This window comes from Miniopterus schreibersii (assembly GCF_964146895.1).
Source record: "Miniopterus schreibersii genome assembly, chromosome: 13".
Lineage (NCBI taxonomy): Eukaryota > Metazoa > Chordata > Mammalia > Chiroptera > Miniopteridae > Miniopterus > Miniopterus schreibersii.
This window is the reverse complement of record NC_138113.1, coordinates 24,640,786-24,667,759: the sequence shown is the minus strand read 5'-3', so window position 1 is coordinate 24,667,759 and position 26,974 is coordinate 24,640,786. Positions and strand designations below refer to the sequence as shown.

At 50.9% G+C, this 26,974-nt stretch overlaps 1 protein-coding gene across 1 annotated transcript in view; it reads left to right on the top strand.

Moving 5' to 3' along the window:
- The window catches only part of KCNK12 (potassium two pore domain channel subfamily K member 12), a gene marked incomplete at its 5' end in the record, with an annotated part of 39,376 nt that extends 14,591 nt beyond the window's left edge, over positions 1 to 24,785 (top strand). The window contains one exon of the mRNA XM_081156007.1: positions 19,603 to 24,785. Within this exon, the coding sequence (XP_081012133.1) occupies positions 19,603 to 20,501 (899 nt within the window). The 3' untranslated portion in view covers positions 20,502 to 24,785. The remainder of the gene's footprint in view (positions 1 to 19,602) is intronic.
- Positions 24,786 to 26,974: the final 2,189 nt, after the last annotated feature.

The window sequence follows — 26,974 nt, the reverse complement described above, 5'->3', positions numbered from 1 at the left end:
GCACTTGCTGTTCATACTCCTTGGAGCACTGCTCCATGACTCTTAGTGTAAATAACTTCTCAATTGCATTCAAGCTTCAATGTCTGCAGCTAAAATTCACCCCTTGACCACCCTGACCACCCTGACTGTAGTAGTGTCCTCTACTCACGTCCAGGCACTGTCCATCACACTTGGAGTACCGCTTTCATGTGTTTGTTTACTTGTTTGTTGCCTCATTGGCCACTTCCTGCTCCACCAAAGCAGGGTTCTTGTCTCTCCCATCCACTATTATATTCCCATTGCCTTAGCACAACACCTGATGTTTGTTGAACAAATGAATGAACTTCCAAAGCTTCAGTTTTAACATCTATAAGGTGGGAATAATAATAATGCCTATCTCACATGGTTATTGGGAGAATTATAGGAGACAATGAATGTAGGTGCTTAATCTGGCCCTGGCGTTTAATAAGCACGCTAATGTGAGCTAGTGTTTTGTTAATAAGTAATTTGGCTGAGGCCACAAAATGACTAGGAAAGCTGAGCTGAGGTCTTTGACCCCACATCCTTTGCTCATTCCAGAATGTCTGGTGCCATGTCTGGGGCTGCAGGGTAGGTAGGCCTGGGGACCACGGTGAGCTAGGTCAGTACCAGCCTGCCTTAGGCATGTTAAGGAACAATGACAGGTAAAACTGCTTTAGTAGGTTTAGGTCAGACCAGAGGGCCTTGAAAGCCCAACAGAAACGTTTCGACTTGGCCATTAGGAGCAATAACGCTTAGCTATTATATGTTCTTGAGCAGGAGTGTAATGTGATGATGAGTGTTTTAGAAGAGCATTCTGGCTGATTAGTCACTATTTAGTTACACCATTAAATCAGGCATCTAGTCTAAATTGTTGGTCTCTAGACTGCCTGGAAACAGCCAGATAATTGTGAAATCCCTTGTTTTGGCTGTTCACCTCCAACATTTAAATCAGCCCACTACCAGCTGTCCCTCCACTTCATGGGGAGCTTACGTGTCTCTGGATAGTAAATCCTTGAGGAGTGTGTACTTAGTTTGTATACTCAGCTCTGAACTGCAGTGTTATTCCAAACCCATTCAAAAGGATTGCCGATGCGTGTTGTTTCTTCATGAGCTCTAAGCGGCTCAAGATCTATGGTAGTTATACTTTTATTTTATAGCTACTAGTGTACACACTTTTAAAAAAAAATTATCTTTATTGTTGGAAGTATTACAGTGTCCCATTTTCCCCTCCAATTGACCCCCTCCACATTGCTCCTACCCCCTCTCCAGGCTTTCACCCCGATATTGACTGTGTCCATGGTTTACGCTTATATGCATATAAATTCTTTGGTTAATCTCTTTGCACCCTCCACTCCCCTTCCCTCTTTCCTCTGAAATATAATTGCCTGTTGCATGCGTCAATGTCTCTGGATCTGGTTAGTTTGTCAGATTCTTTTGTTCATTAGCTTCTTCTTAAAGAAGACCCTTCAACATTCCCTGTAGTGCTGGTCTGGTGGTGATGAACTCCTTTAGCTTTCCCTTATCTGAGAAGCTCTTTATCTGACCTTCAGTTCTAAATGATAGCTTTGCTGGGTAGAGCAACTTTGGTTGTAGTTCCATGTTTTTCATCACTTTGAATATTTCTTGCCACTCCCTTCTGGCCTGCAAAGTTTCTGTTGAGAAATCAGCTGACAGTCGTATGGGTGCTCCCTTGTAGGTAACTAACTGCTTTTCTCTTGCTGCTTTAAAGATTCTCTCTTTGTCTTTAACCTTTGGCATTTTAATGATGATGTGTCTTGCTGTGGGCCTCTTTGGGTTCCTCTTGTTTGGGACTCTCTGTGCTTCCTGGACTTGTAAGTCTACTTCTTTCCCCAGGTAGGGGAAGTTTTCTGTAATTATTTTTTCAAATAGGTTTTCAATTTCTTGCTCTTTCCTCTCCTTCTGTCACCCCAATAATACAAATGTTGGGCCTCTTGAAGTTGTCCCAGAGGCTCCTATACTATCTTCATATTTCTGGATTCTTTTTTCTTTTTGCTCTTCCGGTTGGGTGTTTTTTGTTTCTTCATGTTCCAAATTGCTGATTTGATTCTCAGTGTCCTCTACTGTTGGTTCCCTGTAAATTATTCTTCATTTCAGTTTGTGTAGCCTTCATTTCAAATTGGTACTTTTTTAAGTCATCAATTTCCTCAGTTATTTTTGTAAAACTCTTACTAATATGCTTGAGCACCCTTATAAACAAAATTCTGAACTCTGTATCTGTTAGTTTGCTTGGATCTATTTCATTTAGTTCCTCTTCTAGAGATTTCTTCTGTTCTTTCCTTTGTGACATGTTTCTTTGCCTCCGCATTTTGGCTGCTTCTTGGTGTTTGTTTCTATGTGTTAGGTAGAGCTGCTATGTCTCCTGGAATTTGTAGAGTGGCTGTGTAGTAGGTGTCCTATAGGGTCCAGTGGCTCAGCCTCCCCAGTCACCTGGGCTGGGCCTTCTAGGTGCTCCCCTGTGTGTCCTGTTGTAGTTGAGCCTTGGTTGCTGTTGGCGTCACTGGGAGGAATTGACCCTCAGGCCAATCGGCTGTGAGGACCAGCTGCAACTACAGCCAAAGAGCTGCTGTGCTGGAGACACCCTATGGAGCAGGATTTACTTCAGTGGGGTTTTGGTGTTCACCAAGTGCGCCTCTTGAGTGTGTCACTCGTGGCTGTGGTAGGGTTGTAATCCATCGTGGTCGAGTCTGACCACCAGGTGCACTGTCTCTGGGGCCTCCCGGGAGGTGCCAAGTCAGCCTCTGCCAGTGCCTTGCCCAGGGCCACCCAGCATGAGCTACACGGCAAACCATTGATGGCTCTACTTGTGCTGGGCTTGGCATTGTCCAGGAGAGGCCAAGCTATGAGCCAGTGCAGGCTGCCGCTAGTGCCAGGCCTGGGGCCACTTTTCTAGTTGTATGGGGCCCACTGCTGCTTGTTTGAGAGATTTTAGGAAAGTCCTAAGCATAAGGCTCAAGAGGCCACTTGCACAGAAAAGCCCCTGGAAATGGCCCGGATGAGCTGCAGGTGGGGGGGGCGGGGCCTCCGGGAATCACAGGGCGGGGCCGAAGGTGTGAGTCAGGTGCTGGCGATTCAAATATGGTGCCTGCCTGCCGGCTGTGTGCGGGGAGGACTCGCCACAGGAGCCATGGCCTCTGCCAGCTCTTCTTCCTGGGAGGAAGCTGCCCCTCCACCTCTCGCCCTGACTTCAGGCAGGTTAGTTCCTCCCCGAGTGTCCCGGGTCCTTTCAGGCCGCTGCCCGGCGCTGGGCTCAGAGGGAGCGGGTCCGAGTGAGTCCGCACGCGGGCCCTTTAAAAGGAGCTGCTGGGGCTCCCGCAGCCTCCGCGACCCTCAGGGACAGTCCCCGCTGGTTTCACAGCATCTGCAGGGCCCTAGCTCTTCTCTTTAGTAATGTTTCCTGGGTTTCCAACCCCAGAGTAGTGCCACTGTAGTATCATCTCCAGGTGATTCTAATGACAGTGGTTCTCAACCCTGGATGCATATTAAAATTACCTGGGAAGTTTTAAAAAGTCTTAATGCCCAGACTGTCCCCCCACCATCCAATTGCATCATATCCTCTGGTGGTTGGGACTTACGAATTAGTATTTTGTTAAACTCCTCAGATAACTCCAATATACAGCCCAAATCCAGGTAGCATTCGAGGGCCACTTCCTCTGCAGAGCCCACCCGGATAGTTCAGGCTTCACTCACCCTCCTTCTTTGTTTTGTTTCTGCCAGTGCTGATCTGACCACACATGTGTGACTTCCCTCTCCACCAGACTGCTAGACCTTACCTTTAAAAAATAATGATAAAAAGAATAGTCTTTAATTCATTAAAGTAATATCTGCTTATTATAGAACATCTGAAAAGAAAGAAGAGAAAGAAAAAAAGAACCATAGTTCCACCATTAAAACGGAACTACTATGGAGATTTGCCTTTGAGTCTTTTTTTCTGGACAAAATTTGGGATCTTACTTTTCATATATTGATATGTGATGTACATATAAACTTTTTTAAAGCACCCCTGTTGTTAAAAGCACAGTATCCCTGGAGAAGATGTGTTGTAGTTTATCAGAAGCATGATTGCATCCCCCACTGGACTTAACCCAGGGACCCCCAAGGAGAGCCCTGGTGAAGATCATGTAAGTGAATGAGTCACTGGGTTGTCTGGGGGTGGAAAGAAGGTGGGTTATGTTTGGTGCATGATACGTGTTAGTTATAGGGGGGGCCGTTCAGGAGGCTGAAAATTACAGAACGTTCACACTGGGCCATGCCCAGGCCCCAACAAAGGGCATTTAAAACCAACCTCATGAAATTATAGCTTTTGCAATCTATGGGTCACACAGGCAGGAAAGTACACAGGACTGATGTGTTTTAGGGAGAGCACTGGGAACAATGGTGCTGGCCATCTTTTGGGTCTGGGAAGGTGAGGTTGGAAAGAGAAAGGTGTTCCCAGCTGCCTTTCTCACGAACAGTCCTTGACACTCAGAGCCGATAAGTGAAGGCCCTGCGCCGAGGCTCCAGGGCTTGTCCAGGTTACGAGGCCTGGTTGAAACACTGGCTGGGACTGTGCTAAGAACTGATACAGTGAGAACTCCTTTGGCCCAACTTTATTATCCATCAGCCCCCATGTGAGTTAAGGGGGAAGGGAGGCAATGGGGCAGTGCAATGGGGAGTGCTGGCATGTCTGTGTGTCTGTCATCAGGTTGAATGTCAATCTTTGCTTTCTTCTGAAAATGCAGAGTCAGCCCAAAAGAAGGAGAGGTGAAATTAGTGGTGGTTTTTCTAGAATCTTGCTTGGCCTTTCACTACCACCCAGAGCTGAGGGAAGGCAGGCCCTGGGGACTCGGTACCACACCTGGGGTCCCCTGCTCCCGGGAGCAGTGATGGGTGCAGCTTCCTGCCTTCTTGGTGGAAAGAAACCCTGCCCTGTTCCCATCAGCAGCAGAGGCAGCTATGAGAATCAACGCTGGGTAGACGGATGGTGGACGGTGCTTCGCTCCTTGGCTGAGAGATGGAAAATAAAGACTTTAAAGATGTCACACCCCCTCTTGCAGACCTCTAGAATCACTGCAGCAGGGAGGAGAAGGCGGGAGTGGCCCATCCCCCAGCCCAGCTTCCAGAGGACCAGTCCATGGGCAGCATCCACGGCCTCACGGCCACCCGAATCCCTACTATGTCCTTCCTCCCCAAAAGCAAACAGAACACATGCCTGGGGATATACCCCATTGCCTCTGGGGTGCCTGCCAGCCCCAGGGCGGGTTGGGCCAGAAGCATCTGACAGGACAGCTGAGCTTCTGCCAGGTTTCCACTCTGAGAGCCCTGGACAGTGCTGTCAGAGATCAGACACCTACAAGGGTGGGTCAGCCACTGTGGGGTCACTGGCCCAAATTCTGACACCACCTCCCCCATTTTCTTACCTTAGAACATGCCTTTCAGAGGCTCAGAGTGTGCATCTGAAAACTGAGGATAATAGCACCCACCTCACAGATAATTGGGAGGAAAGGTAAATAAACTGTGTGTGAAAATGGCCTTTAAAACCATAAATCTCACCCGGCTGGTATCACTAAGTGTTAGAGCGTCACCCTGTGCGCTGAAGGGTTGTGGGTTCGATTCCGGGACAAGGGCATGTACCTGGGTTGCAGCGTTGTTCCCGGCCCTGGTTGGGATGCGTGCAGGAGGCAGCCATTCTATGTCTCTCTCACATCAATGTTTCTCTCTCTCTCTCTTTCTCTTCCCCCTCCCTCCCTCCCTTCCATTCTCTAAAAATCAATGGAAAAAATATCTTTGGGTGAAGATTAACAACAACAACAACAAACATAAATCCCATAGAAGCCTAGTAAAGAAAGCAACACAGTGTAGTGAGCAGAGCTAAAACCAGTTGTCACCCGTGCTTGTTGCTGGGGCTGTTACTCTGCTCTGGTGGTAGCTGTACCAGGGTCTGCAATTCAGTGCCCTGGCAGCAATCTTTTTCAGTTACATTGACACACCTGCTCAAGGGAATTAAAGTCTCCACCTCAAATAACTCCTTTAATGACATTACATCCACATTTCATTGTGCAGACTGACCCAAGCATTTATCCACCCAGGGTAAATGTAAAGTGTTTCCATTAGCCCGTGCTCAAAAACCTGTAAGCTGTCTATGTCCTTTCTGGCTGGACACTGTGCCGTGCACAGGCTTCCCACACACTGAGTGCTTTGCAGGCAGCAGGAGCCTGGGCACTGTCACCTGACAGGTGCTTTCATCTCACACGCTGTCCCTGCAGAGGACCTCAGGAGTCGCTGTGCGGGAGTGATTTCTCTGATAAAACAAGAATCTGTGCAGTGTGGCCAGGGTCCAGCTGAAATCTTCCAAAGGCTTCTGAAAACTCAGCCTGGTTGCAAGACCCCAGAACAAGCCCAGGGTGGCTGGCCCCCCACTCCCGGGAGACCCTCCCCTCAGAGCTCCCAAGAAGGGGAGCAAGAAGGGAAGACAAGTGGCAGAGGCACTTTATAGTTCTAAAGGTATGAGTTGAGACTACAGTAGTTCCCCCTTATCGCGGGGACATGTTCCAAGCCTCAGTGGATGCCTAAAACCGCAGACAGTACCGAACCCTATGTCTACTATGATTTTTGCCATACGTACATACTTTTTCACTTAAAGGAAGCACTTTGTGACTTCTCTTTGGCATGTCTGAATTGCCAGCATCATCACTCTTGTACTTTGGGGCCATTATTAAGTAAAATAAGGATTACCTGGACACAGACACTGCAATACCATGACAGCCGACCTGGTAACAGAGGCCTACAAGGTGATTAATGAGCAGGCGCTATACGGCCTGGACACGCTGGACAGGGGATGATTCATGTCCTGGGTGGAAAGCAGCAGGATGCTGTGAGAGTTCATCATGCTACAGAGAAGTGCCCTCAATTTCAAACTTATCGATTATTTCTGGAATTTTCCGCTAAAAATTTTCAGACCGTGGTTGACTGTGGGTAACTGAAGCCACTGGAAGCAAAGCCATGGATAAGGGGGACTACTGTCATTTAAACAATCCAAAACCACTCCTTATTCTGTTCATTGAACACCTACCAAATACCCGGTATTGAGTTGGATCTGAGTGAGGCTACAATTGTGACTAGTTTACAAAGGCGCTGGTCCTTTGAGCACATTCTGGAGAGCTGGTGAAGGGCGGCCAGCCTCTGCCGTCCCCCTGTACTAGGAAGACTAGATCCCACCCCCGGAGCCCGAGCCCCGTGTGGGGGTGAGGTAGCTGGCGTCAGAGAGCCTGAAAGGAGGCGGCACCTGAGAGCCACGGGGCCTGAGCCTGTGCACCAGCGGGACTGGCGGCGCAGCTGGTTCCTCGGCTGCCCCCATCTTGCCTGGGAGGTTATTTCTCTGTGTATAAATAGTCCCCTGCAGTTAGCAGGATAAATATAAACACAGCCTCCTGATCAGGGCTCAGAAACTAAGCTTTGCATCTGAGCTCCCTGCTGCCGCCGCGGCTGTAGAACAGGATGTGCAAGGGGCAGGGGGCAGGGCTCCTGCAGCCGGCCAACGGGAGAGGTGCACGCCCGGGGCTGCTTGCTCGCATTTCTGGAGGCCAGAAGTCCAAGCTCAAGGTGTCAGCAGGACTGGGCTTTTTAAGGCTCTCTTCTTGGCGTGTAGGTGGCTGTCTTCTCCGGTCTTCACATGGTCTGCCCACCATGCTTTTCTGTGTCCCAGTCTCCTTATAGGAATACCAGTCATAATTAGGGCCTACGTCTACGACCTCATTTTACCTTAACCGCCTCTTTAAAGGCCTTATCAACAACTACAGTCACATTCTGAGGTACTGCAGGGTTAGGGCTTCAACATATGAATTTGGGGAAATAAAATGTTGGTGAGTCCATCCCTCTGCCTTCAGACTGACACATGTCAGGAATTTCCTGGGCAAAGGAGAGTCGGTCTGCATTTTAAAGGCCACACTGGAGAAAAAGATTCCATTTATTTGATGGGACTGTGATGACTTGAAGATTTCCCCATATTGCTGCTGTTTATTATATGTGACTAAAAGTCAGCTTATAAAGGATGTGAACAAATTTAAGAGATTAAACTAGAATAAGCCGAACTGTAAGCTCTAGGAGGCCAGGGCGGTGTCCTGGCGCATCACCCACACACAGCAGGTATTCAGCAGATCTTGTGAACAGGAGAAGGAAGGGGGAGGGAGGAACGGCAGAAGCCAAAAAATAATTGGAAGTTGATGAGAAATGTACCAGCTGCTGGGACACAGTCCTACAGCAATTGATCACACCACATTGGCTCTGAGCTTCCACAGAGCAGGCACTCAGTGTTCAAGAAAAGGGAGCCAGGGCACAAGGGCCCCTAGAAAACCGACACTTCAGATCCTGAATTTGCCTCGCTGGAGTGGCTCAGCAGTTGAGCAGTGACCTATGATCCAGGAGATCGTGGTTCGATTCCCAGTCAGGGCACATGCCCAGGCCGCAGGCTCGAGCCCTGGTGGGGGGCGTGCAGGAGGCAGCAGATCAATGACTCACTCATCATTGATGTTTCTATCTCTCTCTCCCTCTCCCTTCCTCTCTCTGAAATCAATAAAAATATATTAAAAAATAAAAAGATCCTGAATTCAAGGAGAAACAAATCTCACGCATCTTTAAATAAGGGACATGGGAAATGATTTTTCTCTTTGGTATTGCAGAAGACACAGACATCATCTTCAAATGGGTGCTTCCATCATTATTCCCTAAAGGCAAGAGGTGAAACATTAAGGCACAGTGGAGGCATTTCAGTGGAGAGCAAGGGTGCTATGGCCCAGTTGCTATTTTCTGATGACATGACTTAATATAGAAATAGCATTTAGAGTCCTCACAAGAGAGGACTTACTGCTTGGGGTCTCCAGGCTCTCGTTCAAGGCCCCTGATGGGGAGAGCCTGTGCCTTCCCACTTCCCAGGTCAGACACAGTGAGCACCCCTCATAGCTGGCACATAGGAAGCACTTGATGATGTTACAACAGTGACTGAGCAGGTGAGTGCAGTGCACCTGTGAAGGAGGGCCTAGGGTCTGAATGTTTGTGTCCCTCCAGCAAATTTCTATGTTGAGACCTAACCTGAAGGTGATAGTGTTAGGAGGTGGGGCCTTTAGAAGGTGATTAGGCCATGATGGTGAAGCCCTCATGAATGGATTTAGTGCCCTTATAAACGAGACCCAGAGAGATCCTTTCCCCCTTCTACCATGTGAGGTTCCAGAGAAAAGGTGTCATCTATGAACCAGGAAAAGAGCTCTCACCAGGCTGCCAGTGACTTAATCTTGACTTCCTAGTCTCCGGAACTGTGAGAAATAAATGTCTGTTGTTATAAGCAACCCAGTGTCTTCTATAAGGGTAGGCAAAAGTAGGTTTACAGTTGTAATACAAATAATACAATAAGTTGTAAAAAATAATACGATAATTAATAAGTAATACAAGAATAAACTGTTTCACATACTCACAACTATAAAGCTACTTTTGTCCAGCCCTGTATTGTGTCATAGCAGCCAAATAGACTAAGACAGGGAGGGACTTAAAGCCTTAAAAGCAAGATCTGACACTTGACATGCTGCTATATAATTTTAGGACCATCGTTTGTATTTTCTCCAAGTATTTCTGTCCGACTAGGCCCTCTCCTTTCTCTGCCCTTTGCAGGGTGTGTAACCTTAATAATGAACATATTTACTGTGTGTTTACTCTGCCAAGCACTCTGCTGAGTACAGGAGCTGTCCCATCTAATCCTCACAGCCACCTTGTCTCCTTTGCTCCATGAGGACATGGAGGGGTAGCAAGTAGCTCTGGGTGAGTGGTGGGGGCTGGATATAGCCTGAAACTCTGACACCAGGGCCTGGGGTTTAAGCCAGAATATTCTGATACTTGGGCAAGTTATTCAACCTCCCCATCTTAGTACATTCTGGTTGCTATAACAAATATACCCCAGACTGAGTGGCTTAAACAGCATTGATTTCTCACAGTTCTGGAGGCTGAGAAGTCCAAGATCAAGGTGTCGGCAGATTCGGTGTCTGGTGAAAGCTGTCTTCCTAGTTTCCAGATGGCTGCCTTCTCTCTATGTCCTCACATGGTGGAAAGAGAGCTGGAGAGCTCTCTGGGCCCTTTTATAAGGACACTAATACCGTTTATGAGGGCTTTACCTTCATGAACTAACCACCTCTCCAAGGCCCCACATCCTAATACCATCACCTGGGAGGTAGGATTTCAACATACGAATTTTGGAGGAACACAAACATTCAGTCCATGACACTCCCTGAGGTAGAGTAAGGAAGCACCTATCTTGGCCCTGAGCCTTGCCAGGTGTGGGTGTCTTAGCCTCCCCTGGTAGCCTGCTTCAAAGGCAGTCCCCCCTACCTGTGTCCATTTCCTCCCCTCCCAGCACCTCTGCAGCCCCCTGCGGGCTGGCAACCATGAGGCTGTACCCCCTCCTTTTAGGCCGGGGGCCAGCTTCCTCCTAGTTGCCAAATCCCAGGAGAACTGTTAGGTTTCTATCTTACTAGATCCTTCTAGAAGTTTCCATGACCCTTAATTTCTGCTTTTCAAACCACCTGCCTCCTCAAGCTTTGGTGACTTTGTTCTCTCCTGGTTTTGGGTCCTCCCTTTGGCCTCCCTTCCTTAGTCTCCATCTGGCTACCACCCTGCTTTGGTCCCCCCCATCTGTTTGATGCCACAGCCTCTGACCTGGACTCGCTGATCCCACCCCTGCAGGCTGTCCTCAACACAACAGTTAGCAAGACTGGCTGGTGTGGGGTTTTAAAAGTTATTATTACTGTCATGTAAAATTTTTAATAGAAAAACATTGATGGAGAGCATCAAACACTATATAAAATACAAGCTGATATACCCTCAAATCTTTCCTTTGTTATAATTGAAAGATGTGAGACTTGAGAGATGAGGTTGAGAAATAAAAGGTACAAATTCTGACTCAGACTCAAGGAAACAAGAAATCATACAGGTCACGTTGCTTCCCATGGATTCAATTTTCTTGTCTATAAAATGGGGACAATGATGACATTCTCTTTCCTGGGTTATAGTGATGACCAAATGTGATAAGACATAAAAATTGACTCTACACGCTGCCCAGAGCTATTTAAAATGTTGATGGTTGTTCTTATAATCTTAATTCCTTCTAAAATGGCATGAGATTCTGCTGATTGTTGGAGAAAAAGACAGTTATCAGTTATATTCAGCATCTCCATTGTCCCTTGAAATCTACTTGAATATTTATTATAGTTCTTCCTCTTTTTATAAAGCCACTGGTTTTCCTGTTTATCTCTCATGCTAAAATCAAAAGAGAATGAACTGGGCCTCAAGGGGAGGAATGGAAAGAGCCGTGGGTGTATGGTTTAAACCTGGGTGCTGGTGGTGTTCTTTCACTTTACTTCTGAGCCTTGGTTTCCTCACCTGAATAATGACCATAACCCCCACCCTCCAGGGGTTGCTCTGGGGGATACACCTGTGAAAGCACAGTCAGAGTGCTGGGCATGGGCTGGGGCTCAATGCGCCCGCCCCTGGGTCCCTCGCATCCTGTGAGCCAGGGATCCACCTCCCCACCGTAGGTGGCTTAGAGCAGAATGTACAGCGGTGCCGCCCCGTTTGGAGGAGGAGGCGCCCCTCACCCTTAGCATCGGTCCAGGGGCCTCAAGTCCAGTCCCTCCAGAGCCAGCCAGGCCCTAACGGAGACCCTTAGGCTCACCAGCCCGTGGGGCAGGGGCCTGTCAGCAGCCAGCAGGGCGCACAGGGTTCTGCAGGGACCCTCTGGAGTACTTACCTGGCTGCTTAAAGTGTGGGCTTGTTTCCATCTTGCCTTCTCATTTTTATCACTCCTGGGGAGCAGCCAACCAGGCTGCCAGCTGTGACAGGAGGGACAACTTGAATGGACCCAGAGCTTGAGTGAGGACTGGCCCATGGGCTTGAGCAGGTCATCCTGAGGGCTCAGAACCCAGCCTCAGGCACTCTGCCCCCTTTCCCTGCGCCTCCCTTCAGCCTGGCACCGGGACCCTTTCCCGTGGAGGGGGCTGAGGGGGCTTCTCCAGGGGTATGAAGCTGAACTGACAAAGAAGCTGGAACTCTCCGCTGAGAGCAGGCGTCTCTGTTTCATAGGAACCACCATAGGTTTCCTTTTTTAAAACCTGCTCCTCTATGATACATGATTTGAGGTAAAATGTGACCCAATTGGCATTGTGTTGGCACTTCCAAAGAGTGTCATGGGCAGGTGGACGGACCTGCCCTCTCCCCACAGCAGGTCTCTCTGCCCTTCTGAGAGGCGGCCTGTGCCTCACCTCAGCCCTATGTGGGGACCCTGTGATGGGGGAGCAAGGATCGCAGCCAGGGTCTTCCCTCATCTCACTGCTCCAACTCCGGGCTCTTGCAGGCCAGGCCTTCGCCCTGTCAGGGACTGTCCCGCCTTGCCTGGCCTTGGGTTTTAGTCTTCTGCCATAGTTCTGGGCTGAGACTCGGGCTGTGCTCTTTTTGTGAGGGGCAGGAGGGGCAGTGATCTCATTTCTGAATTAGTCATCAGAGAGACAGGGACAGATCTGTTGGGGGAAGGGACAGGAGGAGGATGGGCTCTATAAATGAGTCATCTTCCCGCAGGATCCAGCTCCCAGGGCCTGAGCTTGACAGCTGCTGCCCGGGAGAGGTTGTTAAGGAGGAGCCACCCTGGAGGCAGGAGTAGTTAACCAGCTTTTAATAACTCATTTTGCTGAATGATTTCTGGGGAGGAGAGAAAGCTTTAATCGCACAGATGAAGAGCAGGGTTGGGGGAAGATCAAGCCACCCACTGGCGAAGAAAGCAGTGCCAAGGTCCAAAGCCCATCCTCAGGGTCAGTTGCCCATTGCTCATAGTTTACCCAAACTTTTCTGATGTAAAAAATCATCAGCTTGCAGCCCGTGGGGTTCAGTCTTCTAGATCCCTGCCCTCTCAGCCACCCCCACCTATCCTCCTGCCCTCATCAAACAAAGAACATCATCCCAAAGGCCCCACGGAATAAGCCAAAAGCAAACAGGAAAATGGGGAGGGGTCCACTTCTTCCACAGGTCTTGCTGGCCGCTGCCTCTTTGGCCTCAGTCATGGAGCAACCAGCGTGAGCCCAGGCCCACACCGGCTATGGAGCAAAGGAAACAAGCGCACAGCCCTCAGGGGGTTACCTGTCCATCTAGTTTGCAACTTAGACCCATCCACAAACACCAACAAACAGAGCAGCCCAGCCTCCGCTTTTCCCACAGCAGTCCCACTCGCCAGCATCCTGCCCTGCCGCCACACTCAGTTTGGGGACGAGAAGCTGGTGCCTCCCTCTAACTGGGCCTCTCACCCACCTCAGGGGCCAGAGCCTGAAGCAAGCCCAGAGATGTTGCCACTCACTTGGAACCACTGAGGAAGCTGAGGCCCAGGGAGGTGAAAGGACCGCAAGTCAATGATAGAGTCAGTCTTGGGGGAGTTATTCCTTGTCACCAAAATTTCTGGTCATGGCCCGACTGTATTTTGCATCAGGTGAAACCATGCTGCACTTCAGCTGTGATGCAAGGGCCACGCCTCGCCCATGGTGCTTCCCGGTTGAGCTTGCTGTGTTTTGAGCACTTAGCGTGTCCCAGCCACCGTGCGAAGCATGTAGAAACCACCTCCTCACTTACTCCTCACAGCAGACTTCTAAGGTGGGCGGTCATCAGGCCATTTTTAGAGGGAGAAGTGACATGTTCATGTAACATGTTGAAGTGGAGGCGCCAGAGCATGAGGCCACAGCCTCTGCTCCCAGCTTCTGCTCTCAGCTCTCCAAGAAAGATGACGTTGGCCCTCCCCGAACTGCAGGAGGGGAGACTCGCTGAGCTTATCTTCTGCGGCTGGAGGTTTCCAGTGCTTGTCCGTTTCTAGAAGGCAGAGCATGTTGCCAGACGGCAGGCTCAGGTGCTGGAGACTCTCCTAGAGGTGCCAGGTGAACCTCTTACTCCCACAAAGCTCCTTGCAAGTTCAGCCCCAGTACCAGGTGGAGGGAAAGGCCCCTGGGCCTTGCTTTTCCTTGTTGCACAGGCTCACCCACTCCATCAGCAGGAGTTGCTGCACAGTGTGGGGCAGGCACAGAGCTGCCCGTGGGAATGAGCCGCTGAGCCCACACACAGCTGGCCCTGTGCACTCTCCCAGCCTGCACGCCTTTCTCAAACCACGTCTCTACTTCCTCCCTCTCGCAATCCCACCCAAATCCCTCTTCCTCTCTGTCTTTCCCAGTCACTCTACCAAGAGGACTTGGGCCCTGGTTCTGACCTGAGCTGGCCGGGTGTGCCTGCACCTTGGGGATGGTTTTAAGTTTCCCAGGTGATTCTGTTGTGCAGCCAGAGTGGGAAACTGCTGTACCAGCCAGAGGGAACCTACTTCTTTTTCTTCGGAACTCATGTGCATTTGCCTTCTCCCTTATCACACATCACAAGTTCCTTCCTCTGCTTTCAAATCTGGGCTCTACCACTTGCTTTTTCTGTGATCTGGGCAAGTTATTTAACCTGTGTCTTTATTAAATGTGACTTCCTTTTAATCTCACAATTGAGGAGGATAATAATTCCCACTGTCATTCATCAAATCTAAGACACCATCGATTAGAGATGTACCATTACTGCATACCATTAAGAATTTAAAATGTTATCAAATAAACTGTCAGATCATTGATTGTAAGATTCAGCCTGATTTCAGGGATGTTAAAATTCAAGGGGAAAAGCTCTGGCTTAGAATGAATGAGTGCCTCATAGAGTTGTTGTGAGGGTGAAATGCACTGATGTACACGAAGTCTTGGCAAAGTGCCTGGAAATAGTGAGGGCTCAACACACACCAGCTATTATTATTCCCCCCACATTTTCATTCCTCGCTGAATGCTTTGATGACTTTTCCCAGCCATTCTTCCAGCTCCACTTCTCCCAAAAGGTTCGAGACTTATCCAGGCTCGTGTCCTCCCCAGGAGAGTGCCTTGGATAATGATAACATGGACAGCCCTGAGGCTCCGGGGCTGGAGTGCGCGCCCTAGGGAAGCCTCTCTGGCCCAGTGTTCTCTCAAGTCCAGCCCTCCTCCTTGCAGCACGGCCAGAAGCCTCCCTTTCCCTCCCCCAGAGTCTGTGTCTGGGCTGCAGCCACAGAGCAGCCTGACCGAAGCCCCACTCTCCACCCCACATCTCCCTCGGGTCCCTGTCCACTCTCCACCCCACATCCCCCTCGGTTCCCTGTTTGGAGAGGGAGGGGCACTGGAAGGCCTGGCTGCTGACCTGGCCACAGGTATGAGCTTCAGGCTGCTTGATTATTAAAGTGAGGTTGTTAATCCCTCCTCTAGCCAGTCAGGAAGGATGGGATGAGATGAAGATATTGGGAAAGGCTTCTCAGAGGAGTGTGCCTTGCAGACAAGTGGGCCCATGGTAAGATTGCCAGATTTAGCAAATAAAAATACAGGACTCCCAGTTAAATTTGAATTTCAAGTAAACAACAAGTCGTTTTTTAGTATAAGTTATGTCCCAAACATTACATGGGACATACATTAAAAAAAGATTATCTAAAATTCATATTTAACTGGGTATCCCAAATATTCTCTCTCAACCCTAATACTTCCTTTCCCATCCTCTGCCCACTGCCTACACACTTCAGTTTTCCCACTGTTTCTGATATTTAACTCTCAGCCTTTAGAAGTTCTTAAAATTTTTACTTTCAGTCATTCAGTCAGCAAATAACTATTAGTGCCTAATTTATACAAGATTTCCTCATTCACTGTAGGGAATAGAAAGTTCATCATCATCATCATAATAGACCATTAGAACAGTGAGAGGCAGATTCCCACCAGAACGGTCATCCAGGATACCTTATAACGTTGCTTCTTAAAAGAAGTGCTTTAGCCCATTTGCATCAGAATCATCGGGGGACATTTGCTAAATGCAGATTCCTGGGCCCCTCACTTGACCTACTAAATAAACCTCTGGAGTGGGACCTGCCTTGGAATTTGCTTTTTAATCATACATCCCAGTTGCTTGGAACAGCCCTGGTTTGTACCTGCTGTGCTGAGGTAATTATTAGGGGCGCCCTTTTACTCTCTAAAGTCTCCTGGATTGGACTATCAATTCTATTTCTCCTCCTCAGAGCTGACACACACAGCCAACAGGACAAGGTGCCTGAGGTGATGAACCAAGACTTGCCATTTTCTGGTGCAGTGGGAAGGGCTTCAGGGTCATCTGAGCCACTTACAAACTATAACTTGGGCGAGTACTCTCAACTCCCTTGTCCCGTGTCCCAGCCCACATTGTTGGGGTTGATGGAGCCTCCCTCACTGGGTGGCTGGAAGGATTTGACACATCCAGGGTCTGGCACAGAGACTCCACCCAGAGCGGCCTGATACAGATCGGTGCGGCCTCCCATTCCAGGTTCTTTGAGCTGAACTCCAGAGGCCCTGTCGCCAGGGCCCCATTTGCGAAGGCGGCACCAGACAGGCTGTGGGAACGAGATTCACAGCTTTTGTCAAAGTGGCATATTAAAGCCCCCAAGTGTCTGCTCTTTGCAAATTGGGATGGCAGATCAATTGTGGCATAAACAAAATAGCAGGCTTGGTGCAAACCCAGGGACAGATTACGCCTCTGCAGGGTGTGATTGGGGGAGGAGGGGACTCTCAGGGTGGCTGGGTTTGTCTTTTCTCTGCCTGAAGCTTCAAGGCCCCTCTCCAGAGCCAGTCGGGCTCCCACAGGTTGTCAGAGCTTGGGGGATTGCTCCTGCACTCTGGGAAGCACCTGGCCAGGCAGCAGGCCAGGCAGGGACCGCACTGCCCTCAGCAAGAAGCCTGACCCAGGGCCTCAGCGTTCCCCAGAGCTTAGAGCTCAGACCTCAGGAATCGCGGTAGTGAGAGGGCCATTTGCAGTGGGTGTCCTCTGCGTTGTCAGAGAACCTTGTGACCTGCCTGTCCACTTCTGGGCAGGTAGTGCCACAGCCAGTCAAGCATTTGGCATCATTTTGGGCCTGCAGTCATGACCATGAGGAGACCCCAGGACAAGTTCTGGCCCAGCCTCTCTGGGGGGGCAGCAGGGAAAAGCTGCGCCTTGGCCCAAGGATGAGCTGTTGGCATCACAGGGGTGAGCATTTGTACAAAACCTCTAGGAAGGCAGCCCAGAGACTATGAGGTCAGGGACTGCACCTTTCTGGTTTTCCACCATATCCCCAAGCCTAGTATGAGGCCTGCCAAACTGTGTCACTAGTAAATGTCTGCTGAGGAATGAATGGCGGGTGTTGGTCTTCCAGCTGCATATCTGGGGGACTGCCATGCAGAGGCCCTAACGTAAGGCCACGTCTCTGTGGGGAAGGAGGATGGCGGGGAGAAACAGGTCTCATTCTGGTTCCATCATTCAGGGACATCCAGGACGACAGATGCCCATGTAATACTGGTTGATCTGATAACCAAGCCGGCTACTTAAGTGGTTAATGGGCAGGTGGTGTATACAGAGTGGATACGCTGGAAAAAGGGAGGATTCATGTCCCAGGCAGGATGGCATGAGATTTCATCACATTACTCAGAATTGCATACAATTTAAAATTTATGAATTTTTTATTTGTGGAATTTTCCTTTTAATATTTTCAGACCGCCGTTGACCGTGGGTAACTGAAATGGTTGAAAGTGAACCTGCAGCCCTAGCTGATTTGGCTCAGTGGTTAGAGCGTTGGCCCGTGGACTGAAGGGTCCCGGGTCCAATTCCAGTCAAGGGCATGCACCTCCATTGCAGGCTTGATCCCCAGCCCCAGTCAGGGCGAGTGGGGAGGCAACCAATCAATGCGTCTCCCTCACATCGACGTCTCTGTCTTTCTCTGCCTTCCACTCTCTCTGAAAAGCAATGGAATAAATATCCCCAGCTGAGGATTAAGGGGAAAAAAGTGAATGTGCAGGTAAGAAGGAAATCAAAGCTGATTTTTTTTATAATGAACATAAGAATTTTAATTTGGCTTTAAAGAGTGACAAAATCCCTCTATCAAATCCTGATTACATTGCTGTTTTTGTTTTTCACTCTCTTGTAGCCAAATTCTGAATCTAGGGATATAATCCATCTTCCTCAACATGAGTGTCATGATCGTAAGATTTTCTCCTAACTTGAGTCATTAGGCATAAAATCAAGACTGTGGTCAGGCAAGTGGGCATTTCCTCCAGGGAATCTAGAGAATGATCAGCACACAGGTTCAAGGAATTACTCTGAAAAATACTTTCTCAGACCCTTTTAAGGAAATAGTAAGCGCAGGGAGACAGAAGTCTACCTCCCCGTTCCCAGGGCTGGCCCTACCCCACCGCGGCACACAGGCAGCCCTCTTGACGCTGGGTCTGAATTAAACAGGGATGCCCCTCACCTTTTGCTGTAGAAGTGCTGAAAGTTGCCACAGTGCTACTCAGACAGATGATTCATTTCCACCTCAGATTCTGAGCATCAGTGACTCTTCCTAAGAAGAGATTAAACCCCCTCCTATAACCAGAGTCAGGCAACCATGAGTCCCACAAAGAGACTAAAGCCAGCAGCAGGCTGAGAGCTCAGATTAGAGGGGCAGAGCTGCCGCTCTGTGCTACCTTGCGTGGCAAGGGCTGAGCACACCGGTGGGAAGCCAAGCCTTCTGCAGAAATCAATTAATAAAGAATCTCCTCTAAAGACTGCACGTTGAATAAGTGGGTAAGTTAAAACTTAATTATAAGAGTTCAAAGCAATAAGCAAGCTGCTCAGGCACAGAGTGGACCTGCCAGGACAAAAGCGACCCAGACACGTGCAGCACAGGACCGCACTGGACCAAAACCTTTCCCTTCAAAAGTGAGAGCAAGGATTATGGTGGTCCTTGGGTGAGAAGCAGCTGACACTCAGTGGCAGAGCCATGTTTACTCTCCTTCTCAAACTATCCTTTTGTCAGCTTCATAAACCCCTTTTCAAAGACCATTAGATATAGCTACCTGGACTGAACACACGCTACCTGGCCCCCAGAAATCCCTTATAAAATGAGGCCTTGCCCTGGCTGGGGTGGCTCCGTTGGTTGGCGGTCATCCCAGGCACCAATGTGCCAAACGGTCAGAGCACATGCCCAGGTTTCAGGCTCAATCCCCAGTGAGGGGCGTGCAGGAGGCAGCCGATTGATGTTTCTCTCTCATGTATGTTTCTCTCCCTCTCAAATCAATAAAAGCATATTAAAAATAAATAATAAAATGAAGGCCTTATGGAATTCTCTCCTAAAAGGTCCAGGTGTGTCACTGGAAACATTGAAAGTCAGTTTGAGGGGTGGAAGAGCAGGTGACACTGGCTTTGAGGCATCTCAGGGGTTAGCGCCTGTGCGCTGTTCTCTGCTTTGTCTTGATGGGTCCTTCCCAGCGACCATCTTGCCCCACCCACTTGGATTTCTCATCCGCAACACAGGGGCCGTGTCTCCTCCAAGCTTAGGGACTGTCAAGATCAGACACACTGTCTAGGGCCACTAAGGGAGAGAAAGGTCCCCACGCCGCTCCCCTCCGCTCGGGGGACGCCCAGGGCAGGGGCCGTGCCGTCCGTGCCCGCCAGGCGCAGGGCGCGCGCCCCGCAGGGCCCCGGCCGGCCGGCCTCGCTGACCCTTCCGTGTCCCCACAGGCTTCGGCATGACCACCCCGGCCACGGTGGGCGGGAAGGCCTTCCTCATCGCCTACGGGCTGTTCGGCTGCGCGGGGACCATCCTCTTCTTCAACCTCTTCCTGGAGCGCATCATCTCGCTGCTGGCCTTCATCATGCGCGCCTGCCGCGCGCGCCGGCTGCGCCGCAGCGGCCTGCTGCCCGGCGCCCTGCGCCCCGGCTCTGCGCGCGCCGAGCCCGACGGCCTGGCCGGCTGGAAGCCGTCGGTGTACCACGTGCTGCTGATCCTGGGCCTGTGCGCCGTGCTGCTGGCCTGCTGCGCCTCGGCCATGTACGCCAGCGTGGAGGGCTGGGGCTACGTGGACTCGCTCTACTTCTGCTTCGTCACCTTCAGCACCATCGGCTTCGGCGACCTGGTGAGCAGCCAGCGCGCCGCCTACCGCCACCAGGGCCTCTACCGCCTGGGCAACTTCCTCTTCATCCTGCTGGGCGTGTGCTGCATCTACTCGCTCTTCAACGTCATCTCCATCCTCATCAAGCAGGTGCTCAACTGGATGCTGCGCAAGCTGAGCTGCGCCTGCTGCGCGCGCTGCTGCCCCGCGCCCGGCGCGCCCCTGGCCCGGCGCAACGCCATCACGCCCGGCTCGCGCCTGCGCCGCCGCCTGGCCGCGCTCGGCGCCGACCCCGCGGCGGACAGCGACGCCGACGGCCGCCGCCTGTCGGGCGAGCTCATCTCCATGCGCGACCTCACCGCCTCCAGCAAGGTGTCGCTGGCGCTGCTGCAGAAGCAGCTGTCGGAGGCGGCCAACGGCTACCCGCGCGGCGCGTGCGCGCACCCGCGCCAGAACGGCTTCTCGGGCGGCGTGGGCGCGCTGGGCATCATGAACAACCGCCTGGCCGAGACCAGCGCCGCCAGGTAGGCGCCGCGCGGCGCGCCGGCCCTCCCGCGCCCGGCGCTTTCCTAACCTTGACCCAATAAAATGAAACCAAAAAAATGTTTTTAAAGAAATCCTGTTTGGACAGGCCTGATGTCATCGGGGCAGGTTTTGGGTGAACCCGCTTTCCTTGCGGGTCCCCTCTTGGAGCGCCGCGGCCCCGAGCAGAGTCCCCTCCAGGGCGAGCAGGGGGCCCGGCCCAGGCGGCGCGCACCGCGGCGAGGAGCGGGCCCGGCGCGCGGACTGGCGTCAAACCCGGGCCCCTGCACACAAGCAGCCGGCAACCCCGAAACATATGGTGCAGTTTCACATGGCTCTGAATTACCTCCGCAGCGTTTGAAATCCTGGCCTAGCCTAGCAGCTTCCTTCTGGTCGTCAGGAGTGATATAGTCACAGTTTTGACAGGTGGGGGTGGGGAGAGCCATCTGCTCCCCCCGAGTGTATATATGGCACGGCCGCTACGCACGCGGGTGTGACGTTACGCAACGAGACGAAACAGCGCCGACTGCGGGCTGCGCGCCCCCCGAGCTCCGGGAGTGCGGTGGGAAGGGGCTTGGCTGGCCCTCCGCAGCCTGCAGTTCACTTGGCCCAGCACACAGGGCGCTGCTTGTAACGCGGGGCCCAGGACGGCCTGCTGTGGGGGGCACCGGCTGCGGGCCCTGCTCCGCCTCAGCGGCTGATTCAGAGGCTCCGGGCGCATCTCTGCGCCCCCCAACCCTCCTTTCACCAGCATCATCCACCCCAGCGCTCCTCGTCATTAACCCGTAATGTCTGAATCTTCTCAGACGAGATTTTGCTTTGTTAGTGTGGATGTTTTTCTTTAACTCCCATTGATCAGCCCAATGTTTTTCCCTTTTAGAGAGCCTAAGGGTGCAGAGCCCAGCCACCAGCCCACCCTCCTTCTCTGATTAGGGCTCTACCGGCCGCACCCTTGGGGTACCAGGGTCTGCAGCACCAGGAACCCAAAGCAGCCGTTTTACAAATGTCAGAGAATTTGGCTTCAGAGCCCGTAATGTTTTGGGGACACATTCCATTCTAAACCCTATTTGACCCCCACTGATAATCAAGTGAATTTGTTTCCTCCAAGCACTGTGTGTGTTGGAGGTGGAGGAAAGCAGAAGGGAGGGTGCTGGTGGAAGGGTAGATGGAAGCTATTTTAGGATTCCAGCTTTACTCTGAATGATCCTGGAGCTGAGGGACAGGTTCTCCCAGACTCTCCCTCTGCCACATGAGGGTCACTGACCTGGAGGAGGGCCAGCTGCTCATCCTTTATTGAAAGGACGGGGGTCTTGGACTATAACGGCACCATTTCAGCCCATTTTTCTCATCTGAAAAGATGACAATCCCAAGGACAAATGCCAGAGTCTAGTCAGACATGGCATGACCCACCAATATGTGTGTGTGTATGTGTGTGTGTGTGTGTGTGTGCATATATATATATACAGCTTCTGATAGGAAGTCTTAGAAAAGCACCAGACGCCTCACACCACCGTCTGTCCGAGAGGCACTGGAAGCTGTGAAACCTCCTCCCTGGCAGTAAGAAAAGCATATGTTCCTAGAAAACACACACACAGACACACACACGTAAGAGTCACGCTGGAATGTCAGCCTCCCCTTTCCCCTTCCAGTTCATGGCAGAAGGAAAAAATTATTTGAGATCTGAGTGACTCTCCAGCTACTTTGGATAATTTCTAATTTGGGTTGAAATATGTTTTTAAACACAAACCCTAATCTGGGGATGAAGCCAGTGAGGCAGAGCAGGAGAGAGGTCAGTGTTGCTAAATCCTGAATGGTAGGCTTCCAGAGAGGCACGCTTCCAGGACCCACTTTGACGGTCAGGCCAGCTCCTGAGCACCCCCCCCCCCCCCACACACACATCTAAGCAATGGCTGTGGTCACACTGAAGGGACTGCACACGCAGGCACATGTTCTCTAAGGCAGGGCCTCTAGTGTCAGATGTAATAGAGTCAACAATTTAAAAAAAAGGAAAGATTAAAAGGCATCTGCTTGGAGGTGTCACCTAGGCAACGAGAAATAACTTGGGGATCTGAGCCATTCAGAGAGGGAAGTAGAGATCCCCATAATAGAGGCATCTAGACCTTGAGGTCTTAATAGCTGGCAAAATAACAGCCAGCCCCAGGGACAGCACGGCAGGCTTAAGACCCAGACATCAGGCTCTTCGAGCTACACAGGCCAAAGAGCCCAGGTGACCCCAGTGACCAGCATACAGGACTGTGCAGGATCCTATCCCCACAGGAGGGAGCAGGATCTGCCTCCAGAAAAGGAAAACTCAGAACCTTCTTTGGCAGTCTTGTCAGCAGTGCTTCCTAAAATCTACCCTAAAATGCTCCTGCCTCCGCCTTAGCTGTTTTCACTTCTTTTCCTCTGCTTTGCCTTTGGAAGGAGGCGATGGTAGGCAGCTTGGACAAGCTTCTGAAGGAACTGTAGTTATGGTTCAAGGGGGCAGGGAAGGGACCTTTCCCTCTCAGCAACCTCCCAGAGAAACACCAGTCCTCCAATGTACAGTGGTAGCTCCGGACCCAGTGGCAGGTCTGTATTCTTGCCCATGTTCTTCTGGCCCTTCCCCCTTCTCAGTACATCATTGCCCATCAACTCGGGCCAAAGGGCTCAGTGCCTCTGACGCCAGGAAACGCTCTCTGGGGAAAGCCGGGCTCCCAAGTTCAAGGAGATTAATGGAGCCTAGACCCACACCTAAAGGGCTTGATTGACACCCTGCTTGAGGGTGGACACTGAGAACCAGAAGTCCTTGACAAGCAGGGATGGGGTCTTCCCATCATGTCAGGAACAGCAACATTGATAGGGAACCCCTTCTTTGGCGCAGGTTCTTCAGAACCTCAGGCTAAGAGAGGGCTCCACTTTCTCAGATGTTGTGGCCTCGCTCACCATGCAAGGGTCTCCAGTTTGACCCACAGCTGTCTGCTCACTGCAGTCTCCAACTCCCCCAGGTACCGGGAGTTGCTTCCTAACATTAAGCCCACATTCATTCCTCCAATGCTGGGGTTGTGGGGCAAAGATGGCACGTGCTCTTCAGGAGCCCTTGCCACCGGCTGTGGCACAGAGGCCACAGTCTTGGCAGGCAGTTAAGAAGACACTGGTGGGGTCCTTGCTTGCTAATATGGCCAGGAGGTCAGGCCCCTAAGCCTGACCAGTAAAGGAGGTAGAAGTCTCAGGCACCTCAGGCACTCAGCCTGTGGAAAATGCCTGCAGTACTGAGCATCTGCCCAGGAGCCTCACACATCACAGCAACACACACACACACACATCAGCCTTATAGAGAGCAGCTAGTTCCACTTCCCAAGGAAAAATCCTAGTCTGTGCCACTTTAAGAAGAAAGATTTCCCATTTTTAACTCCCTGGAGATCCAGCAGAGCCTGGAAAATTCTTCTCTGCCTGGGGGTAGTTTCATGTACACTTTGCATGAATTTGTATTTTACACAGAAGCCAGCATCTAAACCCAAGTGAATCCCTTGCAAATAGCTGCTGAACTGACCCAGGCTCCTGCATCCCTCAGTCAGGCCTCCTGGTAGATGCTCCCTTCCTGTGTGCTTTGGGGTGAGGGGTGACTGAGTTCTCATGGCCAAAGGAAAAGCTTCTGGGGAACCAGGGCTGACGGCAGCCCACAGAGGAGACCACAGGAGCTGTGGGCCAGGTGGTTTCATCTTACTGTAACTTTTTACATTCTTAACAAACAAAAAGCACAATTCCACATGCATACTGTCTGGAAAGCACATCCAGACAGGTTGCTTAGGGCACTTCCGAGTCCAGAAAGGGCACTGAGGCCTCTTTGTTGCAGTGGTTATATAACAAGACGCTCGCTCCATTCTGTGGGGTGGGGGAACGGAGGGCTGCTGAAACCATTCCTGACCCCAGGACGGCTCATCAGCATCGACTCAGAGCCTGGACTCTTGCTCCTGGAGCAGCTCTGGCACCTCAGGCACGTGCAGCATTGCAGCCCCGCGCCCAGCCAGTCTCATTATGCATTGAGAAGCTATGAGATTTCTGCACTAACCTGACCCAAGCCCCTCTTCCCCTTTCTTCTAGCCTCCCCCCTCCCCCTCTTCCCTAGGGAAGCTCCCCCTGGCTTTACAAATTATTTTCTGTGCTACATGTTCTCTCAGGAGGGGTGGGTAGAGCATGCTGGGCAAGCCTGCAGGGTTTCTTAAACAATACATTTATTTTTCTGAGGAGCACTCCAAGAGAGGACTGGAAGGGTGTCTGAATTAATGACTAATAAAATGTCGCCTGCCACCCCTTGAGCTGTCTGCTTTCTGTCTGTCAGAGCCACCTGCCTCCCCATCTCCTTGCTTACACCGCCTCTCCGGGGGCCCCAGGGGACTTCAGCTTGGAAGACTGGGCCTGGGTGGGTGCTCCCAGAGGGGTTGCTGAGGGGCACCAATGAACCTCAAAGGCAGTTTGGCCACAGGAGTCAAGGTCAGTTTCTGATAGCCAGGGCCAGAAAGAGGGCAGGGGTGCCGAGGAAAAGGAGCTGGGGAGTTGGGAGGTGGTCCCAACTGTGGCCCTGGATTCCACTAGCCTTTCCAAAGGCTGCTTTAAAGATACTGATGCCCAGGTTCCCCCCCCTCTCCCCAGCCAGAGATTCTGATTTCAGTGGTCTGAGGAGGGCATAGGCAGGCACTGGGGTTTTGGGGAAGCTGCCGAGGTGATTCTAATGGGCAAGCAAGGTCTCGAACCTACACTTTAACACTGGTGTGGAAAGAGCACCCATGTAGAGGCTAGGAGGCCCCAGTTCTAGTCCTGCGACCGGCACTCTGCTTGCTCAGATTCTCAGTCTCCATATCTCTAAAATGGGATAATGATATCGCCCCCTACCTCCCAGGAGTCTTATGAAAAGTAAATGAGAGGCTGGGAACTCTGAAAAGTATAAAGTGCTATATAAATGCAGTGTCACCATTATAAGAGACATTTCATAAGGGACCAGGCAGCCCTGTCACTTCTGCAGGGGACACTTTCTGCAGAACAGCTGGGGAAGGAGGCTCCATCCAGTTATCTTTCTGTGAAAATATGTTTTCCTAAAGAGAAAAGAAAGGAACTTAAGTTTACCCAGTCAGGCCCTTGGACAAGAGATTTGCACACTTATCTCACTTCTGGGACTGTGAGCAGATCTCTTCCCTCACCACGGCTCCTTCCCCATGTCAGCAAAGCCAGGAGCTGGCCTTTTGACTCTCACTCTGAGGCTCGGGAGGGAGGGGAGGAGAAATCTTAAGAGTTTTGTGGGATTCCTATGAAGAACCACCTTTAGCAAATACCTGCCAAGTGCCTGGCCCAATGTGGACAATTTGTGCCAGTTCTTTCTCCATGGCCTGAGCTGAGCAGGACCCGCCATCTGGATACAGGATGGAAGGACGTGTCCTGCTGAGGACTGGCCAACTTTCTGCTGAAAGCTGCAGCTTCAACACACATACCCAGCCCTGTGAGAACCGTCCGTCGTGAGCTCCAGGTCTGTGCTGTGCTTGGTCTCTGCTTCTTCTAGAACAAATGAAGTCCATTCTCTGCAGCTGTGCTGTCCAGTGCAGTAGTCACTGGACACACATAGCAATTTAATTTTCAGTGAATTTAAATTAAATTAAAATTTTAGCTCTTTAGTTGCACTAACCACACTTCAAGTGCTCAGACATCAGAGTTTATAGACCTCTTTAACCCACACTCCTTGTCCACTCCCTGCTGGACGGAAGGGATAATCTCTTTCCTCCATCCTGGGGATGTGTTCCAGGCACCACGCACCCACTAGAAGGCCACAAGGACCCCTGAGGGTCCCTGCACAAACATATTTCAGTACTGCCTGGGCCTGCTGCAGTCGTCAGGTAAGCAAATGAGCCCCCCACAGGGGTACAAGTAAAACAGGGTTATAATAGTCCATGCTGAAAAATAGCATATGTGGAATAATAGTGTCTACAATTGAAGGCCATCTGAAGAGAAATGAGGAAGATTACTATTCTTTTGCTGTCAGAAACTTTTTTCTCCACAATATGATTTGAGATGTAAATAACCAGGGAGAAAGGAGATATTGTGGTTTCCACTTACATGACCATGCAAATAAATGCCTGATGACAGAGCCCTGCAGAGGACTGTTTATGGCAAAGCTAAAGGCAGAAATAATAGGCTTCACTGGTACCTCAAGAGGATGGGAAAGCGGGATAGTGGACAGGGGTGGGCACAAAAGCTAAACAGCTTCGTGGTTTGTCAAAGGGTGACAGGCCCAGCCTCAAAGGGGACAGAGCAGTCATGGCAACTTGTTCTCTTAGGCGTGGGCCTGCTGATTGGAGCCTCAACCCACAAGTCACCTAGACAGGGCTTCTGTGAGGGACAGGCTCACAGCCAAGGGACAGAGTTCAGCACAGACATTGAAATGATATCAGTTCCCTCCCCTTACTGATCCACAAATTCTACTTCTCCTGGGTCAATATTACTATCAGGGG